Source organism: Cryptomeria japonica, unplaced genomic scaffold, assembly GCF_030272615.1.
Source record: "Cryptomeria japonica unplaced genomic scaffold, Sugi_1.0 HiC_scaffold_44, whole genome shotgun sequence".
Lineage (NCBI taxonomy): Eukaryota > Viridiplantae > Streptophyta > Pinopsida > Cupressales > Cupressaceae > Cryptomeria > Cryptomeria japonica.
Window position 1 is genome coordinate 111149 of NW_026728866.1, and position 16735 is coordinate 127883.

The following is a 16735-nucleotide window of genomic DNA, read 5'->3' on the forward strand; positions in this document are numbered from 1 at the left end:
CATTTGTTAGGTATTTTGTTAGTGTTTCTTGTTTTTATTTATTTATCATTTGGCTTCATCACTATTTTTCTAATGCTCTCCTTCTTGTGTGTTATATTAGGATATTATCTAATGCATGTTTTCTTCCATTGTAAGATTTAACATTTGGCTTACATAGTCAGGGGTTAGTTTGAAGGCAAAAACGCAACTATGACACATGTGAATTTCCTTGGAACTTGTGCATAATTTATAATGCATGTTTCCTAGTCTATGATATTTCTACAACTTCCATATTGTATGTGCTAATTTTGTGATACATGTGCCTATTTTACCATATATGCCCTATATGTTGGTAAATATGTCACTTCTTTATCTTTCTAGCCTTAGTTTTAGGTAATTGCACGACTAATTTTTTTGGTGTTATGAATTAGATTATATTGAAGATATCTCAAAATATAACTTGTAGGTTCATATGACATAGATATTTACTAAAAAATACTAACTTATGGTTTATACAACATTAGAAGAATATTACTTTTATCAAACCCCCCCCTTTTTTTAATGTGTATCATATATTTTCTTACTTTATTAGAGTTGAATTTGAGGAGTTAAATTAACCATACACTTTGATTTGGGTTTTATAATGACCAAGTGTCTAAGTTCAATTCCAAACTATTACTTGTGTGTGTTCTCCCCTCACATTCTAGGGTGATCTTGGGGGTAAAAAATAAGTGTTAATTTATTTTATTTTAATGAGGTATAATTAGGGATTTCAGCACACTAAGGGATAACCTAAACTATACACTCTTGTAGGGTATAAAAATAGGGAGAATAAAAGTTATACCCTGAAGGATCCATTGTCCTAACTAGAGCACATTTCCGTCTATCCAAATCTATTAGATCTTGATAGTGTTGGTCACAATTTTTTTTTAGTTTTGAATCCCAAAATATATACCTCTTACTAAGCACCATGGATATCAAATTCAAGGGAAGCTTTTAACCAATTTATAATCATATACGGAACATTTTAATGAATTATTGAGGTAGATAAAATGGCCTTCACTTCTATCTCTAATAAATCAATGGAGAATTCCCTAAATAGTTAGAAGAAATATAACCACAAATGTTAAACACATAATCTAACCCAAAACACACCCATTGCATAGTGGATCCCTATTTTGATTATATACATTTCTTTATTTGTATCATGTCTCATTGGGTTGCATGACAACCAACATTAGAAAGGCTCCAAGGAAATGCAATTTCATGTGTAACTTTAAAAGGGTTATAGGGATGTGCTACAATGATGATTACAGTACCAACTGTACACCGATCATATTCAAATTTCCTTCTTGTGCAACTACACCTTTGAGGAGATCAATTGTCTTGTACAGTATATAAATGATGTAAAAGTCCACCATATTTACATTCAAGTATCAAATGTGACATCTTGGAAATTATAAGGATTATAACTAGAGTTTGGTATTCAAAAAATGGAAATCTAGGGTTTTACATGAAAAATAATGCAGTATAAGTGTCACCAAACATAACCTACATTGAAATTTCATTTATAGAAGTGTCTAGCATAGATCTTTACTTTTACATAGATTAAGGAGGTTGTTTTGCCAAAAATGTGAAATTTGAAATTCAAATTAGAAAGGGACAAGCGTACAATTTTGTACTTGGTTTGATATAGAATACAAGTTAGATCAAGGTAGAAACAACTAAATGGAGGTATATGATTAGAGAAGTGTGATAGTTGGGTAGTTAAAATGAATTTAGTGTTGTGTCTATTGTGAATAGATTGTTCAATGATAAATGTATAGAGATATTTGTGCTTAGAAATAGATAATGAGGCTAGTACAATGAGCCCAAATTCACACAACATTGTGTCATTTGTGATTGTGTATTTGTGTTAATATATTAGCTCAAAATAGGGATAAAATTAAATGAGAAATGACATGGGTATGAAAATTTTTCCATTATGCTATTGTACAATTAACTTTACTTATGCTATGCACACACATTTTGGCCAAGAAGTGATATTTTAAGAATTTTATCTTTTTCACATGTTGATTTTGCAAATTTATTTAATATGATAAATAATTTATCTTTTAAAAAATATACATATCACCATAACATTTAAATAAACCAGCAAAACAATAAAAGTAAGTACTATATAGTGTAAAACATAATTACCAAATCAAACACTTGTACATTTACATCCTCATAATATGCATCTCTTTATTTATAAAACCTTACAACATGCATTTTTGTTATAATATGAATTTAATTTATAAAGAAAGTGCACTTTTGTATGAAAGCTAATTGAAACTCAAATTTAATTATTCTTGTAAATTTCATTACAATGTGCTATCTTGGAAAGTATTTATATTCATAAGATGTAAGAGGTAAAATTGAAATTACAATTTCACACTTTATCAAATACATTACCATGTTTGGTATTATTTAGTTCTAGATGATAAATGAATGAAAGTACAACTAGTGTTCCAATTATTTCAGCATGGTCTTCTCAAAATTTTGAGAGATTGTACGTTCTTGAAGGATATGAATTCCCATATACCTGCACATATTGCATGATCAACATGTACCGTTAATGTTATATAATGAGAGAATTAAAAAATAAATAATCCAATTAAATTATTAAGCTAAATAAATACCTTTCAAGCATCATGGTTTTGGCTTGTGGGTTGGTACCAAGGAAATCCTTATAGATCGAGCCATCCACAACCCTGAGATTATCAACACCTTTCACCATATATCTTTTATTAACCACTAAACCTGCTTGACAACTTCCATCATAATGGTAAAATGTCCCCAGTGCTTCTTTTCAGAGCTTGGCCAAGGCATCATCATTTGATTGATTCTTTGGTAATGCTATTCTGAGGAATTGAAGTGTTTCCAGAAATTTCCACTATCAATAAATGCAAACTCTTGAATAGAAGATGACATACTTAGATTAACCATTACTTTTATACCTTTCACACATTTTTGTAGATCAAGAGAGTGCGAATAGTAGCTGTAACGAACACAGGGATTATCTCGAGGATCTACACTTTTCAGCCAAAGGTCACCCCTTGATAAGGGAAATGCCAACCTAATATCAAGAACAACTAAATATTGTGTATTTGTGCCATTATTCCATTGGATAAGGCTACCACTTTCGATGTAATTTTATGAATTGTCTAAAATCCCCACTACTTGTGTATAAGAATATTCAAGTGGGTTTGAGGATACTATAGTGAAGCCATCACTAGGATTATCTTGAACTTTTTTGAGATTTAAAGAATTTAACGTCGGCCTCCGCTTAAAATGATTTCAAGCTCACGGGCAAATAAATATAAATAGTCTATTCCCTTGTATAATGAGCACTTAGCATAAAGGATAAACCTTACGTAAGCGGAATGTTTTATATTTGTGGCATTACTTTCTTAGATAAAGGTACAACTCTTGATGTAGAGTTGTGAATTGTCTACAATGCTCACTGCCGATGTATAAGCAAATTAAAGTGGTTTTCGAGATTCTATAGTGAATCTTGTACTTGTATTATCTTGAACATGTTTTCTTTTTGAAGGCAAATCTAAAAGAATTGTAATATTGAATTTTTTAAGTTGTTTTCTTGGACTGATTTTACTTAAGAATTGAATTTATGGGCTACCTATGCTTCTTGTTGGCAAAATCACCTCACTATTGGTCTACGATTGATTAAGTGACACTTGATAAGCTAGGGCATCATTAATTCTTGTGAACTCCATTCTAGTAGCCTTGTAGAGATTATTTGTTCTCTTTCCTTCACTCTTGTAGAGATTATTTACTTTCATGCCAACAACACTTTCTCTCCTTGTTTTTCATTTGACGCCTACTTACTTCACTTCTTTTTTGTTAATAAAGGCACACCCAGTTTTCCCTCCAAAAGAGAAATTAAAAAATAAAGAGTTTCAGCTACAATTTTTTTTCTTCTTGTCTTTTCATTTCAGATTTGCAGGCGTCCACATTAAATGACTCTTCTTTCTTTTCTCAACAATCTCTGCAATAAAATTTGACTTTTCATCCAACCTCTACTTTTGAAAATATATTTTCAGCTACAAATCTACCCAACATTTTCTCTTCTTCTTGTTTGATGTTCAGACTAAAAGATCTCATTTGATACACATGCCTTTTCACAGTCTCATAGCTACCTTCGTCAACGCCAAGAGTTGAACCATGAAATAGTGAAATTGCGTGTTATGCGCTTATCGCAGTTTCAGATCTTCCTTTGGTCAATGCAGAGAGTTGATCGAAAAATAGGGATAACATTCTCCACGTGTTATGCACTTCTACTTTCTCATGTTGCAGTTTCGCAGCTAGCTTGGTTAGCTGAAAACATTGACCTGTGAAATAGCGGTAATCCCAAACATAGTTTGTTATGCACTTTTCTTATCTCTTGTCACAGTTTCACAACTGGGTATGTGCAGGACCACGAGGGGCCAAAAAGTGGTGATATTCTTACTAAAGTTCTAATTGATAGGTCGATTGAAAAATATCTATAAATTTCTAACGGTATCACATTTTTTGAATCAGAAACATGCGTCACATTCTATTCTTTATATATTATAGGATTAGAAAAAAGAGAAATTGAATTTCATAAAGTTTTGACCAAGTTATGGTGCTCAAACATACGAGTGTTTTATGTTTTTAAAAAGTTATATTAAAAAAATCATAATTAATTATTTATATAAAAAAAAATACAAAAAATTATGTATCACATCCAGACATGAGTCTCCTACTTATACTAAAATATTATAAAATATTTTTATGATTTGATTGTGATTAGGATGGTCTGACAGACACTCGCTTCTTACCTTTTCCTTCAAATTTATGTATTGCTGCATTGAAATTTCAAATTTTAGTCAAATAGATTTTTAATTTTTTTAAAAAGAACTATTAGATTAGAAACCAGATTCAATTTGATACAAATTCTATTCTTACATATTTTTGAAATAATGTTGGTAGCTTATTCAAATTTTTATGTCAAGTTGCCTAACTCTGTTTTGTTTTTTTCATTGCCACTTAAGGGCATGTTTGGCCCACCATGAACCTGCACATACCCAACTACCTTTGGTCAATGTGGAGTTTTGACCACAAAACAATGATAGTGATAACATGATGTATTATACTATCCCTGTAACATTGTGTCACTAACACGATGTATTATGTATTACTGCAACTACACTTTTTCTGAGCTATTCCAGTTTGTCCAATGCCTTCACCACTTTATGACCCATGTCTTCTTTGTCTAATTCCATGACCAAGAAAACTCCCAATTGTCTTCTTTGTGGCCTTAGACTAAATGCCTTTACTAGCTACATTCTTGTACAACTTGCACATGTACAATCAAATCTACTCAACTAATTGCTAGTATGATACACCACCATCTCAATGAATCTAATCTTCCTCTGGGGCACTAATCCTCCTACATCTCCACCCACTACTATATCTATTCACATCAATGACAATCCAATGCCAACACTTCTGACTCATCATCGGAAATACTAACATCATCTTTAACATAATAGGATTTCTTATTGAATTTTCTTTATTTTCTTTAAACTTTTGTGTTGTTCCTCTGTTTGGACATCTAGATGCATAATGACCAATCTTTCCACACTTAAAAAATTTAATAGGTAACACACCTTTATACTTGTTGGTTCCTCTCTTTACCTTTCTTACAAATTTTTGCTTCCATTTCATCTAGGATCTCATCATCTGAATTTTCATCCATATCTTTTGGGGTTTCAAAGGCTATCTCAGTTATTGCTTTGTCTTTGCCAAACTTCCTCATCCCGAATGTAGTCAAGGTGCCATACAATCATTCCCTGGTGAACTTGGAGGGATCATAGGTTTCTTCAATGGAAGAAATCTTGTCATTGTAACACTCTAGTAAAGTCCTCATAATATTTTCCATCATATCCTTATCATCCAAGGTGTCGCTAAGATCTTTGATGTCATTCACTACACAGTAAACATTCTGAAAATAACTTGTTATGTCTTCACCTTCTTTCATCCTTAAGTTCTCATATTGCAGTCTGCATGTTAGCTAGTTTATCTCTGTAATTTCCTTCATACCTATGTTTTTCAATCATTTCCAAACTTCATAAGCACTATCGAATGGAACAACCTTCACCAATTTAGTTTAGATAGAGCATTAAAGATAGCACTATCGAATGGAACATATTTTATCCGTATCCGTGGCATTAAGAAATGAAGAAACTATTGTAAACGACCTACCTCTATCAAAGACAAGTTGGATGAAAGAGTCAATCTCCATCAAACTAAATCCATCTATAATATAGTTGCCAAAAAAATAATTTTTTTTGCATGGACTTGTAACCTTATAAACTATTCCCAAGAGGAAAATATTAAATTTACTATGTGGAACACCATTGCGATCCAATTATAAGTATTGGGATACTCTTCCTTGAAAACGTGTTTCTCCTTTTTTTGTGACGTTCCATTGTATATATATATATATATATATATATATATATATATATATATATATATATATATATATATATATATATATCTCTGTGTGTGTGTGTGTGTGTGTGTGTGTGTGTGTGTGTGTGTGTGTAATTAAGCATTCAAATTTTATTCTAAAATTTCTTAAAAAATATATCATGTTAATATTTATAAAAATAAAAATTATAAACATAACTTACGTTAAAATTTCTTCATTATTTTAAGTTAATTTGAAATTTAAAATATAAATATCACTTTTAGCTTGTGAAGTTGACAATTCCTTCATAAATGCTTCTAGCGTAGATCTTTACTTTTACATGGACAAAGGAGGTTGATGTACCAAAAATATGAAATTTTAAATTCAAATTGGAAAGAGACAAGTTTACAATTATGTAGTTGCCTTGATATAGAATATAAGTTAGATCTAGGTAGAAAGAACCGAAATGGAGGTATATGTTTAGAGAAGTGAGATAACAATGTAGGTAAAATGAATTTAGTGGCGTGTCTATTGTTAATATATTATTTAATGCTAGGTTTATATAGATATTTGTGTTTACAAATAGGTCATGAGGCTAGTAAAATGAGCCCAAATTCACACACTATTGTGTCATTTGCGATTGGGTATCTGAATTAATATATTTGTTCAAAATAGGCATAAAACTAAATGACAAATGGCATGGGTATGCAGAATTTGTGATCATACTATTGTACAATTCATTTTAGTTATGTTATGCACAAACATTTTGGCCAAGAAGTGATATTGTAATAATTTTATCCTTTTCACATGTTCATTTTGTAAATTTATTTAACATGATTTTCTTAAAAAACATACATCTCACCATAACTTATAATTAAACCAACAAAACAAAAAAAGAAGTACTATATAGTGTAAAAAATAAATACCAAATTAAACACTTCTACATTTACATCATCATATAACAATAAATTATAAGTAAAATTATGCATTCCTTTTTTCATAAAACCTTGGAACATGTATTTTTGTTATAATATCAATTCAATTAAAAAAGAAAGTGCACTTTTGTATGAAAGTTAATCAAAGCTCAAATTAAATTTATTCTTGTAAATTTCATAACAATGTGCTATCTTGGAAAATATTTATATTGATAGGAAATGAGAGGTAAATTGAATTATTTACAATTTCACACTTTATCAAAAACATTACCATGTTTGGTATTATTTAGTTCTATGATAAATGAATGTGAGCACAACAAGTGTGCCAATTATTTCAACATGGTCTTCTCATATTTTTAAGAGATTGTGCGTTCTTGAAGGATATGAATTCCCATATACCTGCACATATTGCATGATCAAAATGTATTGTTAATGTTATATTTTTTGAGAATCGAAAAAGAAATAATGCAATAAAATTTTTAATAAAAATAAATACCTTCCAAGCATCATGGTTGTGGCTTGTGGGTTGGTACCAGGGGAATCCTTATAAATTGAGCCATCCACAACTCTGAGATTATCAACACCTTTCACCAGATATCTTTCATTAACCACTAAACCAGCTTGACAACCTCCATGATAATGGTTAAATGTGCCTAGTGCCTCTTTGCAAAGCTTCGCCAAGGCATCATCATTTGATTGATTCTTTGGTAATGCTATTCCAAGGAATTGGAGTGTTTTGGAATTTCCACTATCAGTAAATGCAAACTCTTGGATAGAAGATGACATACTCAGATTAACCATTACTTTTATACCTTTCACACATCTTTGTAGATCAAGAGAGTGTGAATAGTAGTTGTAACGAACATAGGGGTTATCTCGAGGGTCTACGCTTTTAAGCCAAAGATCACCCCTTGATAAGGGAAATGCCAACTTAATATCAAGAACACCTAAATATTGTGTATTTGTACCATTATTCCGTTGGACAAGGCTACCACTTTCGATGTAATTTTGGGAATTGTCTAAAATGCCCGCTAATTGTGAATAAGAATCTTCAAGTGGTTTCGAGGATACTATAGTAAAGGCTGCACTAGGATTATCTTGAACTTGTTTACCTACAAAAGGTGAATCTAAAAGAGCAGGAATATTCATTTCTTTGAGTTGTCTTTTTGGACCAATTCCGCTTAAGAGGAGAAGTTGAGTGCTACCTATGCTTCCTGCTGACAAAATCACCTCACTATTGATTGACAATTGATTAAGTGAAATTTGATAAATGAGACCATCATTATTGCTTCTGAACTCCACTCCGCTAGCCTTTTGCTTTCCTGCAATATAGATTGTTGATAATATTACATGCATACACATAGATGGATATATGAAATATATTTCTGAATATTTTGTAAAAGAATAAAAGGAATACTCATCAAAGTAAAGTAGGGTAGGGGAATTCTGAAAGCAAAATATGAATTGGTACCTGATCCCAAACTGAAGAGTATTCTGCTGGCAGTAGCATTGAGAAGAACTACAATATTTTCTGGATTTGCATACTGGAGTAGATCTGCGGCTGTATGTCTCTTTCCATTCTCGTCAAAGATTGAGCCACTGATCTTGGTGCCAACCAAATGATCGAAAGTGTGGCCGTTGTAAGGAAGAACTCCAGCTTGAAGAAGCCCATCCTTGGTAGCAGAATTCCAAGTAGAAAGCTTGTATTGTTGGAAGGCATTCAACCGTTCTACCCATTCATATGACTCATATACAAGTTTCTCATCCCACTTTATTTTCCGAATATATTCAGTGCTCGCCCTGCTGTAGACTCCACCGTTGATGGCTGATCCGCCTCCTAAAACTCTCGCCCGTACCAACTGCACTCCATCTTCTGAGACAAACCCCTGCGCTACTTTGGGATTAGTTGTGGGAGACCCTCTGAAATCCTCCACATCGGGAATTCCGTAAGGAGAGTCTCCCCTCTCCAATACTAAAACAGAGTAGTGCTGTGAGAGAGTTGCTGCCAGGGGACATCCCGCTGTACCTCCTCCAACCACAATGTAATCATATGATCTTGAAGCTGCCTTTTGAGCATCTGCTGTCATAAACGAATATGGGTACTCTGCAGTTGCACACAGAATCGTCAATGTCAAAAACAATCCTATGCTAAGAAACAACTATATTGATTCCAAACAAAAGTTTTTACCCACCCGGATTAGATGTTGCTGCTTCTGAACAGAATTGATGTGTAAACATCAGCAGGCATGAAATCAGAAGAAATAATTTCTCCATACTGAATGTGATTAACCAGTCTAATTCTTCTTCGAATGAATGTTTTGTGATGTATTTGCAATCGTTGCACTTATTTATAGATATTGTCTTTGAAATAGAATAAGAACAGTTCACGCGTATCTATCCATATGGATAGTATCGAGAATTTACTATGCATATTTATCCAAATTTTATATTGTCCTTGGTGGTTTTGTCAAACAAATCCCGTGATTGAAAAGTTCAAATTAGAAAATGAAATAAATTTTGTCAACCAATTATTGTTGAATTATCATCCCTCCACTGTCTTCGGTTTAATTAAAACAATAAAATAATGGACCATCTTGCATAAGAGTCTTTTACCAAGTCCAGTCAAGGGCAAGTGGAAATGTAACATGTCTGTCTTGCAGCCCATACGGTTTCATTCGTAATTTTATACATATTAACATATGGTCAACGTCTATCTACGTTTATACATATTAACATACGGTCAGCCAGACTTGTTGCAACACATATTGAATGCTCCAATTGTGCAAGATTCTCTTTCTACAAGAATTGACAATGCAAAGAGTCACCCTCAATTAAGATGTTTGAAATTTGAAAGGATTTAGTCAACAAGAGACCTTGGAGAAGGGCATGTGCTTCTGTCATATTATTATAACCATCCAGGAATGGAAGTACTGAAGCTACAAGAATATTTCCTTTATGATCCCTAATTACACACCCACCACCTGCTTTGCGTGCATTGTGTTTGGTTGCCCCATTAAAGTTTAACTTTAACTTACCTTTCAGAGGACGAATCCAATTGATTTTTAATCTATCTATTGTTCTTTTGGGGGGTTGGAAAGAGCTTCCCGTAAAAGGGAGATTAATGTGTTCCCAGGATTGAAGGAGTTTTTAATCCCAATCTGAAAACGAAGAGTTGATTGATTTGGATTTTGCTACATATGCATTTACTACTTCTGAAATAGAAGTTTCAATTTTCTGCAAGACCCGAGATAAGCTTGAAGGTTCCTATCTAAAGATCCTCTTGTTTCTTTCCCACTAGGTGATCATAGGAGGGATGAATTTCCAGATGCGAGAAAAAAATGATTGATGATAGAGTGAAGGCCAATTTGTGAATATATCCCAGAGATTCTCTGATAAGGGATAAATCCAATTCATTTTATTAATGATGTGAGCCCAATAGGACTGTGCAAAGGAACATTGTAATAGAAGGTGATCCACATCCTCTTGAGCCTATCCACAAAGAACACACCAAAAAGGATCAACAATCCCAAGTTTGATTAATTTGTCTTTTGTTAGAATCCTCCAAGCAAAGCATCCATCTTTAGAAAGGTCAACTTCATTCCAGCAGAATGAAAATGACCTTTGAGGTTGTGCTTGCTGCTCTTGACTGATAAGGGAGTTGTAACCTATTTTTATAGCTTCAACTCAATCTCAATACTTGGAGAATATGAGTTACGATTTGCAATTCCAAAATGCTCCAAAAGATTTATGGCGTATATAATTTGAATTGTAAAGATGCTAAAATCATATTATCAAAACTCAACTCTTAGGAAATAATGTAGGAGCCGTAATTTGTTGGCAAACTACATGTTCACACCTAATAACTTACAAAAATTGAGGCTACACCATATATAATTTTTCATCCAAGTTCTCATTCAAGAAGACAGTTTTCACATCAATTTGATACATATTCTAACTAGATTGAATAGTTATAAATGAGAATTTTTTTTGGGACTTGTAATGTCCACACATAGGACAATTATGCGAGTTAATTTAACTTATTGATAATTTATAATTAAAATATAATCCTATTGTTGCTATATAAATAGTTATAAGGTGAGGTTGTTCGTATAACTACGAGTGGTATCTTATCTTGTGAATGTTATAGATGGATTTTTTTTGATTGAGATAAATGGGTTTTACAGGGACCCGAAACCCAAAGTTAAAGAGCACAACAAACATAAGAAGTCACTAACTAGTCTGTAACCAATGACATAACAACCACGGAAACAGTGGCCAAACCTACACAACAAAAAAAAAAATAGAACAAGAAAAAACTTAAAGTTACTCACTCGACCAGAGATTACTTCATCTTCGAATTCTTTTGAGTCACCCTCTTATTGATGTCCTCGAGCTCATCCATGATGAACCTGGAGGTATTATTTTCCTGGTTTGTGCTTCTAGTCCTTGTATAGGGACCTGTGGTGGTTTGAAGTCTCGTACCCTGCAAGTTTGGTTCCTGGATTCTCTTCTTCCGTTTGATGTCAGAGGATGGAATGCTTCTGTTGGTCTAAGCTCTTTGATCCGCTATCATCGCATTTACCTTTTTAAGACCCCGAGCACTGTTATTCATGGCTTCCCTACTGATACCACTAGGTTCTTCAGATTACCCTTAATTTCTTTCAAGATAATCTCCAATTGACCAATCCTTGATTCCTGATCTATTTTCATGGTCTTTACATCTTCTGTGAGTTCCTGTGTCATTCAGAGAAGTTTATCCATCTTGCTTTCCATGGGCGTCTCGGTAAAAGTATTAATGATATCTTTAATTCCATCCTTTAACAAATTAATCTCCTTACTGACCCAAAGAAAGCAATTCTCCTGGCTTTTGACAGCACTGCTAAGGAGAGTAAAAAAATTAGAATCTTTTTGGGTAGCCCCCATTCCCCTTGTTCAATGTCAATGGGGATTTCCAACTTTATTTCCTTCTGCTTTTCCTTGGTTTCCCCAATTTTTCTAGTTTTAGACTTCTTCGTATTCAGCAGCCCCAAATCTTGCAATTTGGGGTTTGGGTTTTTATACTTATTGGCAGCCCATATGGGGTGTTTTTTTCTTCTGTTTCTTCCAGTGCCAGGTGTAATATTTCATTGGGGGCATTCCTCCTGAGAGGGACGGTATATCAAATCATCCGAGACATTGAGTTCTCACCCTTCCATAGCCATACCAGAATCTTCTTCGTCCATCTTCGTATCCGACACATAATGAACAACATTGTTGGAGGGAGATTTGGGGGGTTTAACCGGTCGTGAGGGTTTAACCCCAAGATCCTTAGCATATTCCATGGTGAGCATGATTAGCCCCTCATTGGTTCAGCAACACCTAGGCCTTGAAAAGCATCATGAAATTTTTTATTTTATTTTTTGTTTTCAATGTTGTGTTAAGGTTGTATAAGGTCCAAGGGACCATTTGAGGTCATTATAAATCATATTTGAAGGCATTAAGCCATTTCGTAAAAGGGAGATTAATGTGTTCCTAGGATTGAAGGATTTTTTAATCCCAATCTGAAAATGAAGAGTTGATTGATTTGGATTTTTCTACATATGCATGTACTACTTCTAAAATAGAAGTTTTAATTTTTTGCAAGACCCGAGATAAGCTTGACAGTTCCTTTCTAAAGATCCTCTTGTTTCTTTCCCACTAAGTGATCACAGGAGGGATGAATTTCCAAATGTAAGAAAAAAATGATTGATGATAGAGTGAAGGCCAATTTGTGAATATATCCTAGAGATTCCTTGATAAGAGAGAAAACCAATTCAATTTATTAACGATGTGAGCCCAACAGGACTGTGCAGAGGAACATTGTAATAGAAGGTGATCCACACCCTCTTGAGCCTACCCACAAAAAACACACCAAAAAGGATCAACAATCCCAAGTTTGACTAATTTGTCATTTGTTAGAATCCTCCAAGCAAAGTATCCATCTTTAGGAAGGACAACTTCATTCCAGCAAAATGAAAATGACCTTTGAGGTTGTGCTTGCTGCTCTTGACTGATAAGGGAGTTGTAACCTATTTTTACAGGTTCAACTCAATCTCAATACTTGGAGAATATGAGTTACAATTTGCAATTCCAAAATGCTCCAAAAGATTGATGGTGTATATAATTTGAATTGTAAAGATGCTCAAATCAAATTATCAAAACTCAACTCTTAGGAAATAACGTAGGAGGCCAAATTGATTGGCAAACTAGATGTTCACATCTAATAACTTTAAAAAATTGAGGCTACACCATATATAATTTTTCATCCACATTCGCATTCAAGAAGACACTTTTCACATCAATTTGATACATATTCTAACTAGATTGAATAGTTATAGATGAGAATTTTTTTTGGGACTTGTAATGTCCACACATAGGACAATTATGCGAGTTAATTTAACTTATTGACAATTTATAATTAAAATATAATCCTATTGTTGCTATATAAATAGTTATAAGGTGAGGTTGTCCCTATAAATACAAGTGGCATCTTATCTTGTGAATGTTATAGATGGATTTTTTTGATTGAGTAAATGGGTTTTATAGGAACCCAAAATCCAAATTTAAAGAGCACAAAGAAATAAGAAGTCGCTAACCAGTTTTTAACCAATGACATAAGAACCACAAAAATAGTGGCCAAGCCCACACAACAACACAAAAAGAATAGAACAAGAAAAAACCTAAAACTCACTCAACCAGAGATTACTTCATCTCTGATATCTTTTGATTCACCCTCTTATTGATGTCCTCAAGCTCATCCATGATGAACCTTGGAGGTATTATTCTCCTGGTTCTTGCTTCTAGTCCTTGTATAGGGACCTGTGGTGGTTTGAAGTTTCATACCCTGCAAGTTTGGTTCCTAGATTCTCTTCTTCTGTTTGATGTAAAAGGATGGAATGCTTGTGTTGGACTAAGCTCTTTGATCCACTATCATCTCATTTACCTTTTAAAGACCCCGAACACTGTTATTCATGGCTTCCCTGCTGATATCCACTAGGTTCTTCAGATTACCCTTAATTTCTTATAAGCTAATCTCCAACTGACGAGTCCTCGATTCCTGATCTGTTTTCATGGTCTTTACATCTTCTTTGTGTTCCTGTGTCATTCAGAGAATTTTATCCGTCTTTCTTTCTATGGGCGTCTCAGTGAAATTCTTAATGATATCTTTAATTCCATCCTTTAACAAATTAATCTCCTTACTGACCCAAAGAAAGAAATTCTCCTGGCTTTTGACAGTGCTGCTAAGGAGAGTACCCAAATAAGAATATTTTGGGTATCCCCCTGTTCCCCCTGTTCAATGTTAATGGGGATTTCTAGCTTTATTTCCTTCTACTTTCCCTTGGTTTCCCAATTTTTCCAGTTTTAGACTTCTTCATATTTGGTGGCCCCGAATCTTGTAATTTGGGGTTTGGGTTTTATTTATAGCTATCAAAACAGGTTGTAAAAGGCTTATAAAACCAGGGATGGTAAGATCATGAGGGGTTGGTGTGTATTGAAAGAAGAAAATCAATAAAACTTTGAGGTTTCCTGCAATTTTCTGAGTATTCTCAATGTGACAGTCTAATATCAGTTGTTTTTTCTTCTTGGAAACTTATTAATTAGCATTTGAGATCACTTGAGAATGATATAGGGGTGAATCCACAATATTTTGGTTTTGGTTTCATTTCTTGTCATTAAGTTTTGGAAGAGATATACCAAATTTTGTAAAAACTATTAAAAACCCTAGGTAGGGTAAACCATGACTTTGGAAATGTAATAAACCTCCATTTCATGTTGATCAAAGGATAATATTTGGTGGAATGGAGGAAAATAGCAAATATTTTCATTTTTTTTTGGTTTCAGGGTCTTAAGTTAAGGTTGGCATGTGCAAAATGATGTCAAAATGCTTATTTGACAATGGTAGAGTTTGGTAAAAATCTGATTCCTGTGTGTTACAAAGCTTTGTAATATTTTTTATGCAAGGATTATTGTTAAAATGTCACATGTATGGAAATAAAATTGAGTCTACTTTCAGTTTTTTCAATTCTGATGGAATTTAATCTAAAAAAGACCAAGTTATGATCATTTTTGTGAAAGCAGCCTGTTCAGAAAATGGTTTATCAGATTTATAGTTAGAAAATGTGTTGGTACAACTACGTATGGTAGAATAAGGACTTGAAACTTCTTGTATGGATATATTATGATGTTGTGAACAAAATTCCTTCTTATCAGAAAAATTCATCTTATGATTTTAGGGGTCAAATGAGTCAATTTCTAAAAACTACCATGTCTATGTGAGTTCCGGTCACTACTGCTACGAGAATGTTGCAAAAAACTATTATATGATTTTTTTATGTTCTTGGTGGCCATGTGTCATCTTTTAATGTGAAAATTATAATTCCAAAGTGTCTAAAGGTATTGACTTGTAGAGTTTGGCATTGTGACATGAGTTTATGGACAAGTTGCATCCTCATAGGGAAGTGGTTTGTGTGAGTAGGATATAAGGGTTTGGCGAAGTCTGTGTGTTTTTGAGTCTCAATTTTTCCTTAGACATATGTAATTAGCCTAATGAAATGTATTCCGAGGATTGGATTGAGTTTGTGAAGTTGATGTTTACTTTTGGTGGTTTGTGTAGCCTAGTGGTTTGAGAAAACCTATGTGTTTGAGTTGTGTTTAGGTGAGTGTTGCTAAAAAATAAATTTATATGTGTTTGAACCTGATATGAAGGGATGATTTTAGTCATGGACATGAGCCTTTGCATCACTCATGCAGAACAGGGTTATCACCATTTTTGGCATGATTCACCAAGCTATTTTCAAGAGAAGATAATAGATAGAAAGACAAAGAAATTCTTTTGTTGTGCCCTAAATGGTTTAATATAATAAAGTGGTAAGAGAAAATGCTGGCATAACATCCATCAAGAGTAATGTACCTCATAATCACTGCGGCCATCTCCGCCCAAAGTAATTTCAGGTCCTTCTTGTTATAGTCGCCGTCCTTCATATTTTTCACCCATTTCCTCTCGCTATCTTTGTCAAAGAAAGCCGCAATGGCTTCTTTCACCGCCTTCATTTCTCTATAGAAATTGTTGCCTTAAATCTGCAAAGAAGATATCTCTGCAACAAAGGTTTCATCATTTCTAAACTCCACTCCAAACATCGTGAGGATGCCTTTCTCCAAACCATTCACAAAATCCTCTGTCACTTTCAGATCATTGCCACGAAGCCTCTCAAGATATGAAACAAGGACCCCATCAGTAATCTCCATCCATAGCCCTCTATTCTTTTCCCATTTCTCATAGGAGGTAGGTTCCATTATGTTCTTG

General features: G+C 33.5%; 1 protein-coding gene across 1 annotated transcript; it reads right to left on the reverse strand.

Moving 5' to 3' along the window:
- Positions 1-7769: 7769 nt before the first annotated feature.
- On the reverse strand, positions 7770-16482 carry LOC131862525 ((R)-mandelonitrile lyase-like). Its single transcript, XM_059214999.1, has 7 exons — positions 16343-16482; positions 11649-11694; positions 10152-10209; positions 9606-9626; positions 8885-9517; positions 7910-8735; positions 7770-7812 (listed from the first exon to the last, which is right to left on the reverse strand). Exons 1-7 carry the CDS (start codon positions 16480-16482, stop codon positions 7770-7772), a joined length of 1767 nt encoding a protein of 588 aa, XP_059070982.1.
- Positions 16483-16735: the final 253 nt, after the last annotated feature.

Coding starts and splice junctions, on each gene's coding strand:
- LOC131862525 (XM_059214999.1), bottom strand. CDS start 16,482: ATGAAGGCGGTGAAAGAAGCCATTGCGGCTTTCTTTGACAAAGATAGC. Junction 9,627..10,151: donor TGCAACAAGTCTGGCTGACC/GTATGTTAATAT, acceptor AATTCTGTTCAG/AAGCAGCAACATCTAATCCG. Junction 9,518..9,605: donor AGCAGCAACATCTAATCCGG/GTGGGTAAAAAC, acceptor GTGCAACTGCAG/AGTACCCATATTCGTTTATG.